Source organism: Cydia fagiglandana, chromosome 4 (assembly GCF_963556715.1).
Source record: "Cydia fagiglandana chromosome 4, ilCydFagi1.1, whole genome shotgun sequence".
NCBI lineage: Eukaryota > Metazoa > Arthropoda > Insecta > Lepidoptera > Tortricidae > Cydia > Cydia fagiglandana.
This window is the reverse complement of record NC_085935.1, coordinates 10,101,580-10,122,372: the sequence shown is the minus strand read 5'-3', so window position 1 is coordinate 10,122,372 and position 20,793 is coordinate 10,101,580. Positions and strand designations below refer to the sequence as shown.

General features: G+C 38.5%; 1 protein-coding gene across 1 annotated transcript in view; it reads right to left on the bottom strand.

Moving 5' to 3' along the window:
• The window catches only part of LOC134663641 (neuroligin-1-like), a 115,266-nt gene that overhangs the window by 34,840 nt on the left and 59,633 nt on the right, over positions 1-20,793 (bottom strand). Inside the window, exons 2-4 of the mRNA XM_063520063.1 lie at positions 5,741-5,799; positions 4,845-5,189; positions 4,424-4,641 (exon numbers count right to left, since the gene is read on the bottom strand). Coding sequence (XP_063376133.1) covers positions 4,424-4,641; positions 4,845-5,035 — 409 coding nt within the window. The 5' untranslated portion in view covers positions 5,036-5,189; positions 5,741-5,799. The remainder of the gene's footprint in view (positions 1-4,423; positions 4,642-4,844; positions 5,190-5,740; positions 5,800-20,793) is intronic.

Here is a 20,793-nt window from a genome sequence, read left to right as displayed (position 1 = left end):
ATCTTAAAGGCATACATATAGTGATTTTTGTGTTTTTATTTACAAATCAAGCATATACATTCACAAAAGTGACATTGGATGAAGTGGAACTGCTGATGAAGATCAGAACGGAACTCTTCAACGATGCATAGTTCACGTTTGGCGATTTGTCCTCTTCGTTATGTTTGTTAAGCAAGATAAGTTTATAAGCTGCATTTTTGTCAATCTCGAGTTCTGATGATGGGATCCATGAGGAATCGAGGGAACTCCTCAAACCTTAAAGGCATGCGTATAGTGACTTTTGGATTTACATCAGAAAATCAAGCATTTTCATTAAAAACTGTCGCATTTGATGAAGTGGAACTGCTGATGATGATTAGAACAGAACTCTTCAACGATGCATAGTACACGTTTGGCGATTTAGATTTTGACTTGGATTGGGACTGGGGCTGGGACCCGGACCCAGACTCGGGCCCGGACTGTGACTCGGACCCGGACCTAGACTCAAACCCGGAGTCGGACCTGGACCTGGATCCCGGCTCTTATCTGAACCTGAACCCGGACCTAACCTGACCTGACCTTGCACCAAACCTGAGTTCCACTAGGTACTGCGAGGGTTCAACATCAGCTCTATCTTGGGTACTGCGCTCCCAAGTGCTCATCAAGACGTGTCGAATGACCAAAACAGCATGTGTCTATGTTGCATCAAACCTGAGTTCCAGTAGGTACTGCGAGGGTTCAGCATCAGCTCTATCTTGGGTACTGCTTTCCCAAGTGCTCATCAAGACGTGTCGAATGACCAAAACAGCGTGTGTCTATGTTGCACCAAACCTGAGTTCCACTAGGTACTGCGAGGGTTCAGCATCAGCTCTATCTTAGTAACCACTTTTCCAAGTGTTCATCAAGACGTGTTGGATGACCAAAACATCGTGTGTCTATGTTGCACCAAACCTGAGTTCCACTAGGTACTGCGAGGGTTCAGCATCAGCTGTATCTTGGGTACTGCCCTCCCAAGTCCTCATCAAGACGTGTCGAATGACCAGAACAGCGTGTGTCTATGTTGCACCAAAACTGAATTCCACTAGGTACTGCGAGGGTTCAGCATCAGCTCTATCTGGGGTACTGCTCTCTCAAGTGCTCATCAAGACGTGTTGGATGACCAAAACAGTGTGTGTCTATGTTGCACCAAACCTGAGTTCCACTAGGTGCTGCGAGGGTTCAGTATCAGCTCTATCTTGGGTACTGCTCTTCCAAGTGCTCATCAAGACGTGTTGGATGACCAAAACAGCATGTGTCTATGTTGCACCAAACCTGAGTTCCACTAGGTGCTGCGAGGGTTCAGCATCAGCTGTATCTTGGGTACTGCCCTCCCAAGTCCTCATCAAGACGTGTCGAATGACCAAAACAGCGTGTGTCTATGTTGCACCAAACCTGAGTTCCACTAGGTGCTGCGAGGGTTCAGCATCAGCTGTATCTTGGGTACTGCCCTCCCAAGTCCTCATCAAGACGTGTCGAATGACCAAAACAGCGTGTGTCTATGTTGCACCAAACCTGAGTTCCACTAGGTACTGCGAGGGTTCAGCATCAGCTCTATCTTGGGTACTGCCCTCCCAAGTCCTCATGAAGACGTGTCGAATGACCAAAACAGCGTGTGTCTATGTTGCATCAAACCTGAGTTCCACTAGGTACTGCGATGGTCCAGCATCAGCTCTATCTTGAGTTCTGCTCTCCCAAGTGCTCACCAAGACGAGTTGGATGACCAAAACTGCATGTGCCTATGTTGCACCAAACCTGAGTTCCACTAGGTACTGCCAGGGTGAATAGACAGTAAGATTGAATGTTTACTTATTCACAGAAACTTGTTGTTAAATTGGGAATCGAATCGAAGGTGAGGTGGGTCAGAATCCAAAATTTTAATCATCGTGGTGGACAATAAGGTCCCTTTTTACAGAAGATGACACATTTTTCGATTATATTTAGAAGGCATTGAAAATGATGTGGTGGACAGGTGGATGACACTCATTACAGGTGAACGATGACAAGAAACCAGGTTAACGGCAACGGACACAGGTTAATGACGCCTCTCGATAACCTGTCAATATTTTCATTGGAATTTGTACTTATTTCTCGATAACCTGCTTCTACTATCGATAACCTGGAGACAAAATATCTTTCACCTGTCCTTGATATCATTAACCTGAATTTCAAACGCCTATATCTCCTAAACTAATTGAAGGAATTGCTTCCCTTCCACATTTTCTAATAGTTAAAGTTGCCTTTTAACGATCCCAATAAAAAAAAATGCGAAAATGCAAAATTTTTGAAAAACGTTAACGTTAACCTGGCGGTGCCAACTTTTTGAGAAACGACCTTATAAAGGACATTATTGGAAGCAATTTTCTAAAGACGCCAATTAAATGTTTGTCAGTTTCAGAAGTACAGCCTACAGTTTAATTATTTTCTTATGTTATAGGCCTTCCACGGTATGTACAATGACAGCAAAACCCTTACTACGTAATTAATCCCCATCACAAGAAATTGCAAGTATCCGAATTACGAAAATTCTAATAGATAGATATAGCCGTGATGTTACTAGATAGGTTCAGAATTATTTACGCTGTACAGACAGCAGCAGAAGTTCCTAAGCGGGCGAGACATTCATAATTACCTTGACGCGCTCTTATTTTCTTAACAATAAAATCACGTCAAGATTATTTTGATCACCTCGCCCGCACAGGAACATATTAATTGCTGCTGACTGTACATATACACGTCGGAAAATACTCACATTAGTACAGATGTTCGCAAATCCGTGCATATTTATAAATCAGTGGTTAACGGACGTTGAATTAGCGGGGAAATAAACTGAATAAAGCACAAGCACCCAGCACAGATTAACGATCGCTCGCCAGCCATCATCACCATAACTCGTCAACAAACGACGTCAGACCCATTATGCTTTATTATTGTCCCACTCTAAACAACAGGTGACACAGAAGGAATCTGCGTATAATAAGTTCATTAAAACACTCATTAAAACAGATCTTGGGTGAATTATAAAGTAAGAATTTTCACGTTGGCACTCGTGGAGTTTATTGCATAATAAAACAAATAAACGCGTTTATATCTTTCAGTGTTCGTGCTTCAATTGCTATTATATCTAACACCTACCAGTTAAAGCGCGCGAATTGGCATTTCAGTAAAAAGCGTTTCTTGCACGCATCTTGACCTGCAGTTGAAAATTGCTACGATAAAAGACGACAACTTCGTATGAAATTCTATGGGTAGCCGTGCGTTGCATACATTGCTCTTAACGCCTTGCGGGGTTAACTTTCCAAGTTTTCAATAGCCGCGAGGCGTGTCGTGTCATGGCTTAATCCCGAGTTATACGTTCTAGAGCAGTAATCGATACAAACAAATTCTGAACTCTGTGTTTACGCATCGCCGCACCGCGTTTCAGCAAAGTTAACAATGAATCCTCTTTAATACTTGATAAGCGAGCGTTTCAATACCCCTTTCTTGATAAACACGATATTAATTCCATTTATTCGCAACTTCTGCCTATTGGGTGAAATTTGAAACTTTATTAGAATATTTTAATTAACTAGTTTGTTCGAACACAGATATGCTTAACGGTAACAATTCAGATCAGCCTTTTAATAAATTAATATATACCTATATACTACTTCAAGGAAGGGTAGACTTCCATATGATACCTACGCGTTCGCGGTCGCGGCAGACAGACAGAGAGACGGACGGACAGACAACAAAGTGGTTCTTTAACACATTCATTGCCACTAAGTGCTACGGGTTACGCTCGTAGCGCGTAGCTACGGTTTCGCTGGATGGCGCGCGTAGTCGCTACGAACAGTGGACCCGACGTCGGGTTCTTGGCCTTGAATGTGATAAGGACCCGGAACAAGTACAGCTCCAATACTGTATATATAATAGGAGATCTGTATACTGTCTGCAGCAATAAACCTTAATAGTTATTTGTTTTACAAGGGGGCAAAGTTGTTGTTTAACCGCTCGTGCTAATATTGATACCCGAGTAGGCGAAAGATTCCAAAATTGCACCACGAGCGTAGCGAGTGGTTCGAAAAATGGAATCTTGAGCGTTGCGAGGGTTTCAAAGAACGAGGGTTAAACAAAATTTGTCCCCCAGTGAAACACAAAATTTTTCACCATACCAACCCGAAGCAAATATTAAATGTAAAATATCAAACAAAATCAAACCAAATAAAAACCAAATGAATGTTATTAAATATTTATCATCCAAAATCATCATTTAAAAGTCAATTCTACCAGAAAACATAAGAAAACAACTCAAAATTTGCATTTGATTACTTTGCCTCACATGTGAATAAAATGCAACTTTGCTATCAGTTTTTGAAGTGCAAACTAAACCTTTCCGAGCTGGTGTGGTGAAAATAATATTACTTACCATTCACAGGAACATAAATGTTGACGTAGAGACAATCCTCGCTCTGGTTGGCCAGCAGTGGCAGCAGGCGCTCGAGCTGCCGGATGCGCGCGCGCGGGTGCAGCAGCAGCGCCTCCTCGCGCGGCGCCGCGGCGGGCGGCACCTGTGGGCACGCCGGGCCCGACGCGTCCGCCAGCCGAGTCGTGCGCCACTGGGATGGGGTCACCGGCGGCATGTATCTGCCGACAAATACCTCATGTACCCTCCATTCCTGGTGTTCTTGTGAGTTATTGGACCTTTCCTTATCATTTCAGTAGGTATGCGTGGGTCGTAGGTAGGTACTAACTATCCATTACTTGGAATCAACTACCTAATATGTGAAAAAACTGTTCAGAATACTTTACAACAAACAAAATAAAACAATGAAGTAACTCAAACTCACCTAAGGCTACCAAGTGGTGGTGTGGCATATGGCACTCCAAGATAAGCTTCGACCTGCGGATGCGAGTGCACGACGATACCCCGCAGGGGGCCATACTTAGTCCTCACGACGCGCGTGCTGTACTTGTGAGCGGAGAGCGCAGCCGCGCAGCAGACGAGCCACGCGTGAAGCGCGGCGAGGTCCGCTCGCATCACGCGCACGGGGCGGGCGCGGGACGGGCGCGGGCGCGGACGGGACGCGCCGCACCTGCGCGTCACGCCTCCCGCCGCCGCCGCGCGCAAGCGCTCGCGCACCGCCCCACGCGCCTGCTCATCCTGACACACCCTTCTCCCGTGCCCGCGGCCACTGTTTAGATCGAAATAAACATCGTTGATTGTTTAAATCCATCCATACTAACCACTTTATTCATAAAGCTTAACAATCATCCATTTTTTCTTTCTAACAAAGTCATAATTACTTATATTAAAGTGACTGCAGTGGCAGTTACGGTTTGTGGGATGTTCATAGGAGGAGACTGAGTGTTAACATTTGAATGTAATAAATATATCGACATTACAACTCAAGTCAGTGCAGCGAACTGATTCCCTTTGAGGGTTACAATACAAGTGAATGATCCGCTTGGGAAATGGAGCCTAATCGAGGAACTGTAATGTAATGTATAGAAGACTGCGGCGAATCACAGGGCGATAAGTGTAAAAAAAATATATTGAAAATATTGTTCATGATTAGCGTCGCAGTTTAACAGAAAACATGTACATTAATTATGAACAAACACGTCAAAATTACTATTAAACATGTAATAAAATTAGATTAGATTACACCCTATTATAAACTAAAAAAATAAACAAATTAATTATGATTAAAAGAAATGTTTTCTAGAAATCTTAGTGACTTACCCGTCTCATGTTTTTGGCGCGGTGCAAATCGGCCCAATTGAGTCAAACATTGGTTTTACCTGAAACAAATATATTTCTTTTATTTAACAAGTATTTGCCATGTGAACAAAATCGAATATATACACAAGAAAAGAATTAAGTAAATGTGTTCATTGGTGGACGATATTGAAAATCGTTCCCCTCGGGCTTACCGGGTCAGCTTTTATTACTGAGTTACTACGTAATAACTACGACATAACTAATACGTTATTTGCTATCATATACATGACGTAACATCGAAAGAATACAGTAAATGGCAAAATAGCATCCTATTTTACCATTTATAGGTATTCTATAAAAGACTGCGTGTTTCGGCATCGAACACTGTGATAGTTACTATTCGTATCATCACAAATCTGAAAGAACAGTTCTCTGTCATGAATGTCATGATATTCTTGAAGACAGTTTTTAAAGCAATCATTTGGTATTGCGCGTATGTCGTTTACCCAACATATTTTTTAATACCACATCGGTGGCAAACAAGCATAAGGCCCGCCTGATCAGTAACTGTAGCCTATAGACTGCTGCAACACCAGAGGTGTTACATGTTAAACAAGTCTTAACATTAATCCCAAATGACAAGTACAAATTGGGTCGTTTGAATGCCACTCACTTACTGAATGACTTACGGATGTCTGTCAATATCATATTAGAAACAGATCGAATAACTAAAACTCGAATTGGCTTGTTAATTTCATTTTACCTGACCTATATTAAACGTTTCGAATGTCATCTTATTTAATCTGAATTATACACATTCGGACTATTTTATACTAATTATTTTAAACAAAATCTATAATTATTTTGTTGTATGTATAGCCTTCCTACCAAAAACTTGAATGAGTAACATCTGCCAATAATATCATAATTTTTAGGGTTCCGTACCCAAAGGGTAAAACGGGACCCTATTACTAAGACTTCGCTGTCCGTCCGTCCGTCTGTCCGTCTGTCTGTCACCAGGCTGTATCTCACGTATCGTGATAGCTAGACAGTTGAAATTTTCACAGATGATGTATTTCTGTTGCCGCTATAACAACAAATACTAAAAATAGAATAAAATAAAGATTTAAGTGGGGCTCCCATACAGCAAACGTGATTTTTGACCAAAGTTAAGCAACGTCGGGCGTGGTCAGTACTTGGATGGGTGACCGTTTTCTTTTTGCATTTATTTCCGGTTTTTTTTGCTTTATGGGTCGGAACCCTTCGTGCGCGAGTCCGACTCGCACTTGCCCGGTTTTTTTAGAAGTTCCGCTTCCCTTACCCTTTGAGTCGCAATACTCCCGGTTCAAATAGGTATACATCTGATTTAAATGAAATATAAACACGACAACAATGCGACAGTTGTAAATGAAATTTGCAATCTTTCTTCTGGCAAAATACGGCCCAACAAAACTTGACAAATTTTACTGAACGATTAGATTGCCCCTTGCAATTAGAGTTAGAATTAAAAGCGTTTGTCAACTAGATGAGCAACGTTACCTCCCGCGGTTTCAATCCGGTTCCTCTTCACTATGAAACTCTGACGAATCATAATTTGCTAAAATTTCAGGCATACCTAATTTTGTTTCCTCGACGAATATAATTATTAATTATCATTCAAGCTTAGATATTTAAGGTTGACGAAATATACTCGTAAAGTGAGCCAATCTCTCGAAGTTTTGACAAGATCGGCGTACTTTGTATTTCGTCAACTTTACTTGGTACTTGTATTTGATGAAGTTCCAGACAACGATAACACGAACATTTCAAGTAAGCTTTTCAAGTGGCCTCTGGCGGCCAATGTAACTATTTTTAAGAGTTCGACATAAAAGTATTAAGTATAATAAGTAACTAGGTATTTTTTAGGGTTCCGTACCCAAAGGGTAAAACGGGACCCTATTACTAAGACTTCGCTGTCCGTCCGTCCGTCCGTCCGTCCGTCCGTCCGTCTGTCTGTCACCAGGCTGTATCTCACGAACCGTGATAGCTAGACAGTTGAAATTTCCACAGATAATGTATTTCTGTTGCCGCTATAACAACAAATACTAAAAACAGAATAAAATAAAGATTTAAATGGGGCTCCCATACAACAAACGTGATTTTTGACCAAAGTTAAGCAACGTCGGGAGTGGTCAGTACTTGGATGGGTGACCGTTTTTTTTTTGCTTTTTTTTTGTTTTTTTTTTTGCATTATGGTACGGAACCCTTCGTGCGCGAGTCCGACTCGCACTTGCCCGGTTTTTTATAAAGACGCACCTGTTAAAAGATCTGAACAGTAATTTAAGGATTATTTAACACGATATGCTAAGCACATGTGTCTAGAACCTAGGTATTCATAAATGTTTCCGCACGCCTACCCTATTCAGTTGCGCAAGCGACTTACAAAGAGCCGGGACGGACATCAATCACAGCCATGACACGCAAGAGCTTTGTGATTGTCCCTCATTTCCCATCACAGACCTTGATGTCTCGTCAAAACATGAGTTTAATTTAATGATACAAATACAGTGATACGGTTATGAGAGAAAGTTTATTAATTTATTTATTATTTGAATAAACATGACAATTACAGCGGTGCGTATAAGTTTTTTTAGACCTAAGTACATGATTACATACGGTGACTGATGAAGTTGTCTACTGAATTTTTGGGTGTCATTCCATTTCTGAATGCAGGCAACGGCCTCGCGTTCCACTTGTTTGATGTTGGGAAGGTAGGTAACGTAATTCTGTCGGTTGCTTTAGATTTCTTGCTAAATTTTTACATAAATATTTCATGCTAATCAAATCTTAAGTAGAAATACCATTTTCGCCCACCAGCAGCATTGCTGCGTGGCAATAATTTGTAATTCACGTATATCATATCTATCAAAACAAAATCGTACTTAGCTTGCTATGTATTGTCCACAATAGACAAAAATACAAAATATAAAAATATTTCCAAATTAATAACGTCAAGGTGTTGTTATGCCATAAATAATTCAGTGAAAACCTTTTTAATTAGTGCCATTAATTTGCATATGAAAATGGTCGGGCTTTGTTGCGGACATCCAAAAGAATAAGCGCGGCACAGAAGTGCTCTCGAAATATCTAAAATGAGGTCATTATGGAGGACATTTCATCTTGAAAGGTTCGTAGATTTATTGTTTTTAGGGGTTTTAGCAATGCCGCATCCTTTGTCATGTCATGCTCCCTGGTACCGTAGTAGGATAGATAATATGACAATTTAGTACCCAAAATATACCAAATTTGTACAACTTAAAAAAATTACTGCCTAACGTTACTACGTAGATTCTGAACTTTCAAGACATGACAAATAAAGAACGATCTCCCTAATAAATAAGGTTACCTACACCTTAGTACCTACTTACTACGCCCTTGAGCCGTATCATTAGACATTTCACGCCACCAAAAAGTGCGAGCGCGATGCCTAATGAGTCGACTGTGATGGCTAATTTCAAGCACCAATAGGCCGTAAGCCGTTCCCGCTGTGGTAGATACGCACTCGGAAAGCTGGTAGGGCCAGATTTACTGTGTATTAATTGAACGGCGTGTAATATTTTTGTAATAAATCTCAGCCGTCAGTTTTGGGAAACATCAATCTGCGGGTAACATGTTAATCTTTTTAAGCGTGATCGAGCTGCGCGTGGCACCCACACGTCGCCTTGCTGGAGATAACGCGTTCTGCCGAGCTCGCGCCCGGCGCCAGCCGCGCTCTGTGATCGATCGCTTGCCCATTCAACCGCTTTGCATAAATGTTGCCGTCTTAAACTTCATTCACTACATTACCACCATTACATGCTCTAATGCTCAACACGCTGATATATTACACCGTACGAACAGGAAGTTTGTGTAGTGATTAAGTAACTCCGATCTCATTCTAATAATACAATGTGAACACCGACCCTCGACACATCTGATTGTGTGTCCCAATTTGTTAGGAAAGTTTGTGTCTCTTGCGAACGTGTAAAGTTGGATTAACTCTGGTACATTGTGAAACGTACAGAGCAGGTGCTGACAAAGTGTTAATTAATTTATATGCTTACCCGGGAAATTACATCGCGTATATATTACCTGTGTAGTAATTGATAAATACCAAAAGAACTCATTATCTGACTTGAAGGTTAAATTACAAAAGCGCTACACGGTAAGCAATTAGATTAAAGCGTACAACATTTAATGCTAGAGGGTTGTTTCAGATACTTACTTAATTAAATATATAGGTATACCCTACTACAAGCTTCTGCAAGATCGAGAAAACTGCTGAGCCGAGCTTTTGTTTTATGAAATAAATACTCTTCTTTTGATTCAGTTAATACTCTACGTAATTACAGAGGAAACGAGAGGAGTTATCATCGAGCCTATTTCTATTAATTATAATATTATAATTATGTTATGTTATTAGGTAGAGCTTGTGAATCACTCGTTATTTTTTGTGTAGGTAAGTTAGTTAAAATGCTTAAAATTATAAATAGTTAGGCAATGTACAGTATATAGCCATCATATATATCAGAGCGGCCAAAATGCTCGAAAATAATCTGAACACGCTACTATTGTAATGGCTCCTCTATACAATGGGCCAACGCCAGCCACTCCAAGGGACGCAGCCTTGCGGTAGAATGAGATAACAATATCACTTGCTCCCTCTAACGCATAAATGCGTCCCTTGGAGTGGCCCGCGCTGACCCATCGTGTAGAGGAGCCATAAAAGCGTTTTCAGATAGTTAGGCCGCCCCGATATATCTGTTGGCCACTGTATCCCAGATTATTATTTTACCAACCAAAGAAACCATGTTTTTTTAGTCCTAACCCACTACCCTGAGCCCCGTTATATAAATAAGTGACGTATATTGAAGTGCCTCTTTAATACTTTACTGAGTTGATAAAAAATATCCATACCTCTCTACAAATAAGAAAATCATCTTTTCTAAACCTACACGGCAAAGTCATGTTTATCTTTACTAGATCTGACATTATATAATAAGCTGTTTTTCTACATATATTATAACGTTAAGGTTACGTCACATATTAGGCTATGTGACATAGCTATTGTTGCAGCTCTCATTGCTATCGCGATTAGATCGTACAATCGTTATTTACTTATGGAAGTACACTGATAATGACAGTGATCTCGCTCGTTTCCCGTTGCTGCAATGCTGCAGCAGTAACGCTGCATCAGCAATTATGAATTTATCACAAGTGCAGGTATTCTAACTAAACTCTAGAATTAAAAAATATAACGCATTAACATTTTTTTTTAATATACTAACGTGTTCAAGTTAACAGTTCGTACGCCTTGTAAATAATAGACTGAAAAATCCTCGCAGTTTGTCGGGTAGAGTGCGGGCGGAGCCGGCCGGTAAGCGACGCGCGTCGCGGGCCCGGACAAGTGGCGAATTGGCGTCATCAATCACAACTGCCGCCGCAAAGCCGTAATGGCCCGAGCTCGTCTTCCACCACGACACCCGATCAACTCCACACCCATTACACTTGAGACATAACCAATTTACTCTAATCTAAATTGCTAATCACACTTTATTGCGGTTTTCGGTAAAGTAGCCTCACTTAGTCAATGGTTTCAATTAAGTCAAATAGCCACCAGTTATGATTTTTTAACCAAGTTATGTTTGACTGACATCTTTTCAGTTATTTAGTGTTGGTAACGTAGTTCGTAACGTCGTTGGTAACGTAGTAGGCGTGGTAACGTATCTGCTAATAATTACAAAACTTTAGACCTATTTAATAAACGTATCACGTTGTAGGTAGCACGTCTTCTGTAACTTACTGTCAAAATGTCTTTGCCCTGTTTTTTTTCTTTCTAGTCGATAAATAACGGACTCACGACCTTAATCCCCAGTGGGTAGTCAGAAGTACGCTGAAAGTTAATCGTCGTGGAGAATGGCTTAACATTCATGCTGGCTTAACGGCATCTATTGTGTTTTAGTACTTCAACGTATGGTTCGTTTTGTGTGACTTTAATTTGCGACTAAAACGTGTTGGCTCAACCTCGAAACAATAACTCCTTAACATTGCGAAAACAAAGACTTGGGTGCGTATTACATAATATCTATTTCATAAGAGGATAGAAATTGACACTTGAAATTTGTTGTTGGTTGTATAATTTCTTAGAAAGCAATGAAGAAATTATACAGGGTCATTTTTGGACCGTTAGCCATATCGTGCGAGGTGATTAGGTAAGCCCATACTGAACAACTTTTTCTATGGGACCAACTCCGAAATCACAAAAAATTTTTTGGCCGTATCATACATTTTGGTCGAGTGGATGTTGACGTTTTCTACGGGAAGGCCAAATTTTTTTGAAGCCCAAAGGCCAAAAATGACTATAACCAAAGGAGTACCTACTAGGTCTATAAATTGTTTAAGTATTTTTAGAGCTTGCATTTAGACTTTTCTCACACCAGTGACGGCAACGCAACTTTGGTTGGTGATTTGCGCCTCCCACTACGATGCATCTTCCACCACACTGCGCAACTCATATTGTGACGTGATGCCTTATGACCTGGCTCGCATTTGAGGCGCACCAACAAAAGTGGGCGATTGTATCATATTATATATCGAAACCATCACAAATTGTACAATTTAAATACCGCTCCTAATAATCTCGCTGTATACATATAATACCGGTCGGTCTACATTTACCAGACGATTATCAAAATAATGGAGTCAAATGGTAACGAAACTATACGCCAATCACTAAATTATTTCAGGTTTCAGTCACATACAGTTTCCTTGCTTAATGACGTACTGAATATATTTATTATTATTAATAGGTCTACTATTACGGCTACTACGACTTGGAGGCGGACAAATTTTATTGAAACAAATGGAATATTCGTAGATATTGCCTAAGATTGACTGTGTGTGTGAAAATACGTTCCATAATATTTGACATTCGAAGCACTTTCATTCCAACCCATCAGTCTCTCACATCATATTTGGGTATGAACGATATATCATTAGGACTTTCGAGAATGGATGTTGAAATGAACTGCAATTAATCAAAACCAAAATGTCACGCCCATTGAGATAGACTCTCTTATAGGTATGTAAATGTATAGCTCTAATAGATATAAAGTTATGAAAGCTAGTGATCGGTTAAGAACGTAACCACGTGTCTTGTTGTTTTCGTTAACCATTTGGCGTGTTGTTACATAAGCTATGTGCATGACAAGTTTCATGATTTCTTCCAGACTGAACTGTACTTTTGAAATTAGTTAGCGAAAGGTTTCGAATTATTTGATTTTGAACTGCCGACGTGTTTGTAGGTAGCTTCCAGTGGCGGCGCGTCTAGATTGTTCGTAGGCAAGCCGTAGCTGAGTTGCCCTTCTTTTTCTTCATAAGTTTAAAGGCAATGGCCCAAGAGCCTGAACATCAGACAAGCCGATGGGAATCGAGTTCTATGGACGCTCCGCCACTGGTAGCTTCTGAAGGTATTCAGATGTTTATTCATTCTTAAGTTGCACCCGCATCGTGCATTGCAGATGGCCCAATGTACTTAATAGCCACTTTACTCGTACCACTGCGCTGCTCTAATACAATGTAACGACTAATTAATTGTTCGTATTGCCGCGCACAAGTTGACAGTATCACGTACCAATTTAAAATACCTACTAATTTCGAATTTTTAAACTTTGAGTAAACCGAAATAAACCGTAAAAAACTCGTGATGAAACGCGAGAACGGGCGCGGTGACACAGGTTTTCCGGTACCCTGTCTCATAAAGGTGGAGAGTTCGAGCGATATCGGCTGTCTCCTCGAGTGGTCTGTAGGAAGAAATGTGGGGCTATTTGTGCTGGGCCTCTCAGCGCTCGAGCACCCTCGCCGCAGCCGGCGAACAAACTAGATTAACTCGCCGACCTCGCCATTGTGTCCGACTTTTAGGCCCTCAGGTATTACATCGCGTTCAATATTATATATTATAAATTAAACTGTGTCAATTTAAGAGGGCGTCGAGGAGGGTAAATTTTCAGATTCTGTCAAATTACCCCATTTCACACACAAACGCAGCTCACGCACACTACCTCAATTTACTGGGACAGGTCAGTGACCCCTAATGTTTTTTTAAAGGTGCTGTTTCGAGTTTAGTGTTAACTACGGACCTATTTGAGGAATTTAAACTGTCAAAGCTTTCCTTTGTGAGAAGACAGAGAAAAATCACTTTTTATATATAGCTTTCCTTGTTTGTTCATGTCATGTCATAGGTATGTGACGTATTAGGTAATTAATTATTTTCGTTGTTGACTTTTATTTGTATTAAGATAGGTACAAACGGCGATGCTCTTAACTGTCCATCGGTGGACCTTATGCCTTTTGTAATAAGGTTTACGAACTGTCAGTTAACAGTGTGGTCATGGGCGATGGTATGCGGTTTGTAAACATAGTCCGAATTTACCTACTCGAAAAAAGTGGACTATATCTAAAATGATCCCCTCATTAGTTATAGGGCTTGTAATATTTTTTTACAACTAAAGACGCTTATTATATTTCACTTATAACTTAATTGATAATAAGGCTTTAAAAACCTCTAATAAAATTCAGGTACTACATATGTACTACATTTATACTTTTGTAAGTCAGTAAGTGATGCTTATCGGGAAATCAAAGAACTCATAATTACCTATATAAAAATAATTAAATTTACTATTTCGTCTCACGTTCAATAAGGCCCGGGGCCGGGCCTTGTCACCCGCACAGACAGAGGGCCTTTTTAGCCCACGTACAAGTTCAAGAATAACAGGGAATATAGTAAGTATAATTTAGTTTATTTATCTCAATTATACAATTTTCACACAGGTAAAATGTACATACATTTCAGCGTGTAGGTACTTATCATATAACGATCGTTTTTGTTATAAAAAAATATTTATTTATTACACTGTGCTAAACATGAGAACAATATGTTATAATCTAGTTCCTTTTTATCCTATTCAGTTCACACACATTGTTCGTGGGTAATAAGGCCTACAAAATTTCCCTTTAGGCCTTATTATCCTTTATCTCGAATTAATTACGCCTTAAATTTAAAATGGTATACAGGGTGGAAAGATGTCGGGCCCTGGAGGGAGCCTTAAAGCCTTAAGCTGGCTCATTTTACTTAAAGGAGACATTCCTTTATTTTCAAAAAGGAACAAAACTGCATTAAAAGTATTTTGCTTTTTTTATTCAATTTGGCTTGTCAAACGAAATCTTAAGTACTAAATATTAGATTTTATGGATATTTTGTACGACAGACGAGTGTAAGACCTAATGTTTCTTGGAGAAATGTTATCATTAACATTAACTGTATCGACTAGTAGAATAAACTTGCGAGTTTTTATTTTTTGGAATTTTTAGTCGGTTCGAGTCCCGGGCGAAGCAAGCGAGTTTTAGAAAATCTTTGAATGCAGTTTTGTTTCTTTTTAAAAATAAGGTATAATTAAGGTAATTTCCCTCCAGGGCCCGACTTATCTTTCCACCCTGTATAGTAAATTAAGGCCTAGATTCATTTGATTGTTGGCATTTTGTTTTATAGTTTCATGTGATCCACGATGACGCGCTGATTTGGTAAATCTAACCTTTAATAACATGGCAATACAAGTCAAGGCACGCGTTTTCGTGAAGGACACGATCTATACTTTGCATTTGTAATAGGTACAAGATTGTAATATAGAGTGTTTGTTACCTAACTTACTAAAACAATCGATTCCAGGTATAAGACAATTTATTCTCAGAAGAATATACATACCTATACAAACTTCACTTTTAGAATTGATTTAAATTGTACTACATCGCAAAAGCTTAGTTTGTGTTTCGTAACGATAATTGTGTTAATTTAATACCTTACCTACCTTACGATGCTCCGCAAACTCCTGCATCTTTTAATACCACTGCCTTTTGTTATCGTTGTAACTTTTGAAAATGTACAGTCTCCCACGAAAACGATCTGATAAACATTTTTAATGTTATAAACCTACAGAGTTGGGATGGCAGTAAGGCTGTCGTTCATACTACTTTATACGGGCCCGACACTATCATGAATGACAAGACTTATCATAACATTCCAACGTTTGGTCCAGTTCGGTCATGAAATTACAAAATCTCCTCAGTGAGGAGGCCTCAAACACTTATCAGTATTTTACAGTACTGCTTACAGCTATTTAATTGTTATTTTAACTACTATTATTGAATGCTGGGCCTTGTTACCCGTCGGGCCTTATATTCCTCACCTAACTTTAACCTTAAATTTCTCTGTTGCGTTTAAGAGGAAAAATAGGAAAAGCCTGATTCGTTGTAGTCTAGTTATCTGGCTTTCAAAATCACTCGGTTTTATAGCTTGAGCATCGATTTTTTTATATAAATTTTACTAAACGCTGACACTCGTTCATCTCATTTTAGGTACAACTTTGCATAAGTGTATTTATTATATTGTAAAAGATTTCAGATTTTCAAGGGTGATTCGTTGTAAACACACTCTTTGGGATAATAATGACATTTATTATAATTTTTTTTATCAAGAGATGTGAACGCTAGCGACTAAACGGTGACTGCCTTTTCCGCTGATTTTGCTCGACACAAACGATTTATAAACGGCAACTAAGCCACTAGTATTGGGTTGCCTGTAATCATTTTTCCGTGAATGTACTCGTAAACCTCTATCCGTTAGTATGCGATTCATTAATGGACGCACCATCGGGACACGGTTCTTTAACACGTAATGTTAATAATCAGTGAACATCTTTAATTACGCTCAAATGCTTAAGTTTCAGTACAGGTAAAAGTACATATGAGCTGTACTTTTAATTGTTAGTACAATCGGCATCAAATAGATAGTGACGGCCAAAGTGACCAAATATAGCTATAGGATCTAAATGTGGACGAATAAGGTCAGGTGAAGCATATAAGGCCCACCTTTATTTTAACTGAAATAGTTATATTAATAATCAGGATATTATTAACAAATCAATTCAATATAGATTTCTCATTTGTTCATGTTTCTTCATATACCAAAATAGTTATATAAATATTCCAGCGCTTTTGAAAAATACACGTTTTATAAAAAAAACCGGGCAAATGCGAGTCGGACTCGCGCACGAAGGGTTCCGTACCATAATGCAAAAAAAAAACAAAAAAAAAGCAAAAAAAAAAACGGTCACCCATCCAAGTACTGACCACTCCCGACGTTGCATAACTTTGGTCTAAAATCACGTTTGTTGTATGGGAGCCCCATTTAAATCTTTATTTTATTCTGTTTTTAGTATTTGTTGTTATAGCGGCAACAGAAATATATCATCTGTGAAAATTTCAACTGTCACTAGCTATCACGGTTCGTGAGATACAGCCTGGTGACAGACAGACGGACGGACGGACGGACGGACAGCGAAGTCTTAGTAATAGGGTCCCGTTTTACCCTTTGGGTACGGAACCCTAAAAACCATACCATGTTGGTTCGGAACCGGGCCTTGTTACTTGCACTGACAGTTGAACACTGACTTGAACAGAAGTTCAAGAATAACAGAAAATATTACCGGGCCTTATTAGCTTTTATCATGAATTAATTTCATCTTCAATTTAAAATGGTCTATAGTAAAATACGGCCTACATGAGTCATGGAAAAACAAATTGTATTTTATTTAGAAAGTACTTATATGTTGTTCATAATCTTCAGTAAGCTGACTTCTAAGAGTCTATCTATTATAATTAATGTAGATTGACAGTTTACTTAGCAAATTGTACTTTTATACCTTTAGGTTTTATGTCGGAAGTATTTCAGCCAATTTGTACTGAAACAAGCATTTGAGCGTAATTAATGATGTTTACTGATTGTTAATCTTAAATATACCTATTATGTAGGGCACTTAAATTATTTTAGCGGACCGAGCGGATATGTATGTTTGTAGACCACTTATTTATTTAAATAATTAAATTGTAATTCATTCAAAAAAAGGTTATTAAATGAGGGATATAGATACCTCACCTACCTTATTACAAAGCATTACAAAAATGTCCAAAGGCCAAAGCCACGCTGATAAGACATAAGACCTCATAAATACCTATAAATAAACGTTCACTGAAAAAACTTTAAGGCATTTCTGATAAGTAATTATTTTTCGTTACTGAGTTATCGTTTTGCACCGAATATCAATGAAATAAAAGCACGTTGTTATTTGATAGATACATTTATATAAACATCGTCACATGAAACCAATATAGGTACTCGTAAACCATACCACTGCGATGGAAATATCGTTCTTTCAACTGATAATATAGCCACAAAAACTCGCTGAGACTGCAGGTCGAGTCTTGGTTTCAATTTCTTGATGATATATCATTGAATTAACTTTCAAAGCACGTGATAGCTCTCAGAATAGCAACAAAACTGGTTGAAACTAAAAAATTTATTGCTGATATTATGTGAACAACATTGCTTCGTCTTCATAAATAAAATTTTAATAATTTATATTGTTTACGTTAAAATGTGAAGAAATTTGTTGATAAATTGTCTATCTAGTATATTGACATTATGTCATATATGTTTTTAAAATGACGTAATATGAATGCCAGCACAAGGAAAATTTATTCCAATAAGATAAAACAAATCTTCAAACTTTTTTAATTTTTAGTGAATTAGGAAGAAACTAATTACGCTGATTTGGTTGTGTTTGTATATATTTTAAATAATTTGTTATATTTTTAAAGTATTATGACTTATGAATAAAAACAAATCAAAATTTTAATGACTCTGGATCTCCGTGTGACATTATTCATTTACCCTATTTATTTTGAACACAGTTTTTCACTGGTATCATCATTCGTATACGGACATGAATTTCTGTCAATATATATGCCAAATTGAACTGTCAATTTGGAAAAAACATGTACGCGTCCGCTTCCAACGGCCCACAGCGGGCATCTGAGGAGAAGGAGAATTTGACAGATATGGCGGATGTATGGAAATTTTACGAAAGTTTACGTTTACGATTGAATTTCTCTGTAGCCTTTAAGAGGAAAAATAGGAAAAGCCTGATTCGTTGTAGTCTAGTTATCTGGCTTTCGAAATCACTCGATTTTGTAGCATGAGCATCGATTTTTTTATACAAATTTTACTAAACGCTGACACTCGTTCATCACGTTTTAGGTACAACTTTGCATGAGTGTATTTATTATATTGTAAAAGATTTCAAATTTTCAAGGGTGATTCGTTGTAAACACACTCTTTGGGATAATAATGATATTTATTATAATTTTTTTTATCAAGCGATGTGGACGCTAGCGACTAAACGGTGACTGCCTTTTTCGCTGATTTTGCACGACGCAGTCTTAAGGAACATATGTTTGGCGTTGAAAGTAGGTATATCTGTCCCTGTATTGTATTCTCCATTGCCAAGAAGGTATATCAATATAAATAAACTAAGCATTGCTGCAAATAAAGCCACTAAATATAAACCAAGATTATAAAATTAGAGTGCACGTCCACATATTTTGGAGCACCTTGGCCGTACCGATATATTTGATGGCAGATGTATCCAACCCTGCCAGGGTTTATAACTGTGATAGGGAATGGACTGTGTTATTATGTAATAATGTCGGTATTTAAATAAACATAAGACAAACTCTTTATTTCATTTACGCGAGCGGAGCTGCGGGCCCGTCTAGCAATTATTATAAATTATAAACGATTTTACTATAGTTGTTATTTTAGCTTAGGTCTCCTAATTCTCACGTAACACGAAATTCCAATTTAAAGACACAACACAAAATGTACTTGTGTAACTCCAAGCATAAACTAGTGTGGGTGGGCGTTACGTAACAATACGACAAACGTGAAACCCATATAATATAGTTTAGGAAACTTAAGTAGTGTGCGACTCTTCCCGGGTCGCTACAACAATACAGAAGCGGCCAGTAATGCCGGCAATACATATAAAATCAATTTAACAAAACCACAATCGTCGGCCCGCACCAACCCTTTCAAGTTTAATGCACAAAAGAACAAAACTGTGAATCGAATCATTTAAATACCTTATTTTCTGTCTGCCTGAACGCAACAGCCTATTCTTACCTAACTTACATTGACCTATTTAAATATTATAACTTACAATGACTTAAATTTCAAGTTGACCCGTTCTGGGACCGCGTCAAGCACCAGTACCACCACCTTAATACGTAAGAATATTATATTTTAAAAGGAATGCCTTATAAAATGTTGATTTCGGAGAGGTAGGTAAAAGTATCGCCTTGGTAAACAGACAAAGTTTGTCTTTTAACATTTTGTGCGTTCCGCAAATTGTCTTATCTTTGACTGACAGTCACGGCCAGCTTTGGCGTTTGGTCGCCGACCGTTCTCTTATTATTGCCGTTTTCTTAGAATTTTAATTGGATGCTGAAACAATTATCTTTGGAATGTGACAGATTTTTTAACAATGTTGCTTGGAAATATCCGATTCCACTGCTTTTTATGGTATGGTATGAACACTTATACGTAGTTTAGTTAAAATGTGTTATGTCCGTCTATTAAAAGACGTTTCTGAGTTTTTGAAAAAAGTCATTTCATAGGACGTAGATCTTAACATAAGATTAAATGCTGCAAAGATATTCCCTTTTGCTTGTTAAACCTACAAGAAACAGCTTTTAAGTATGCTTATTTTAACGGATAGGCAACTACGGAACCATACACTGAACATGGCCAATGATCTTAGACATTTCGTAAGTATTTTTGATTAGATCTCATTCAAACATATGTCATCTACTTACTCGTATGAAACTAAAGCGAATTTACAAATTAAAGTTATCTGCAATTAAATGCAAAGCATGAATACGTACAAGGAAATATGACAAGGGTTGGGATATTCCATTTTTAGGCTACAGGAGTGACTTTCCTACAAAAAATAGTTCCTATGCCTAGTGCTTTTCAATGCCATTTATAACTTTCCCTGTACATTTTAATTACAACTTTAACAAATTACGAAATTCATTCAAACGTAACTTTTTTTACCCACCGAGTACACCTGCATAATTAAAATAGTAAAGTATGTATAATG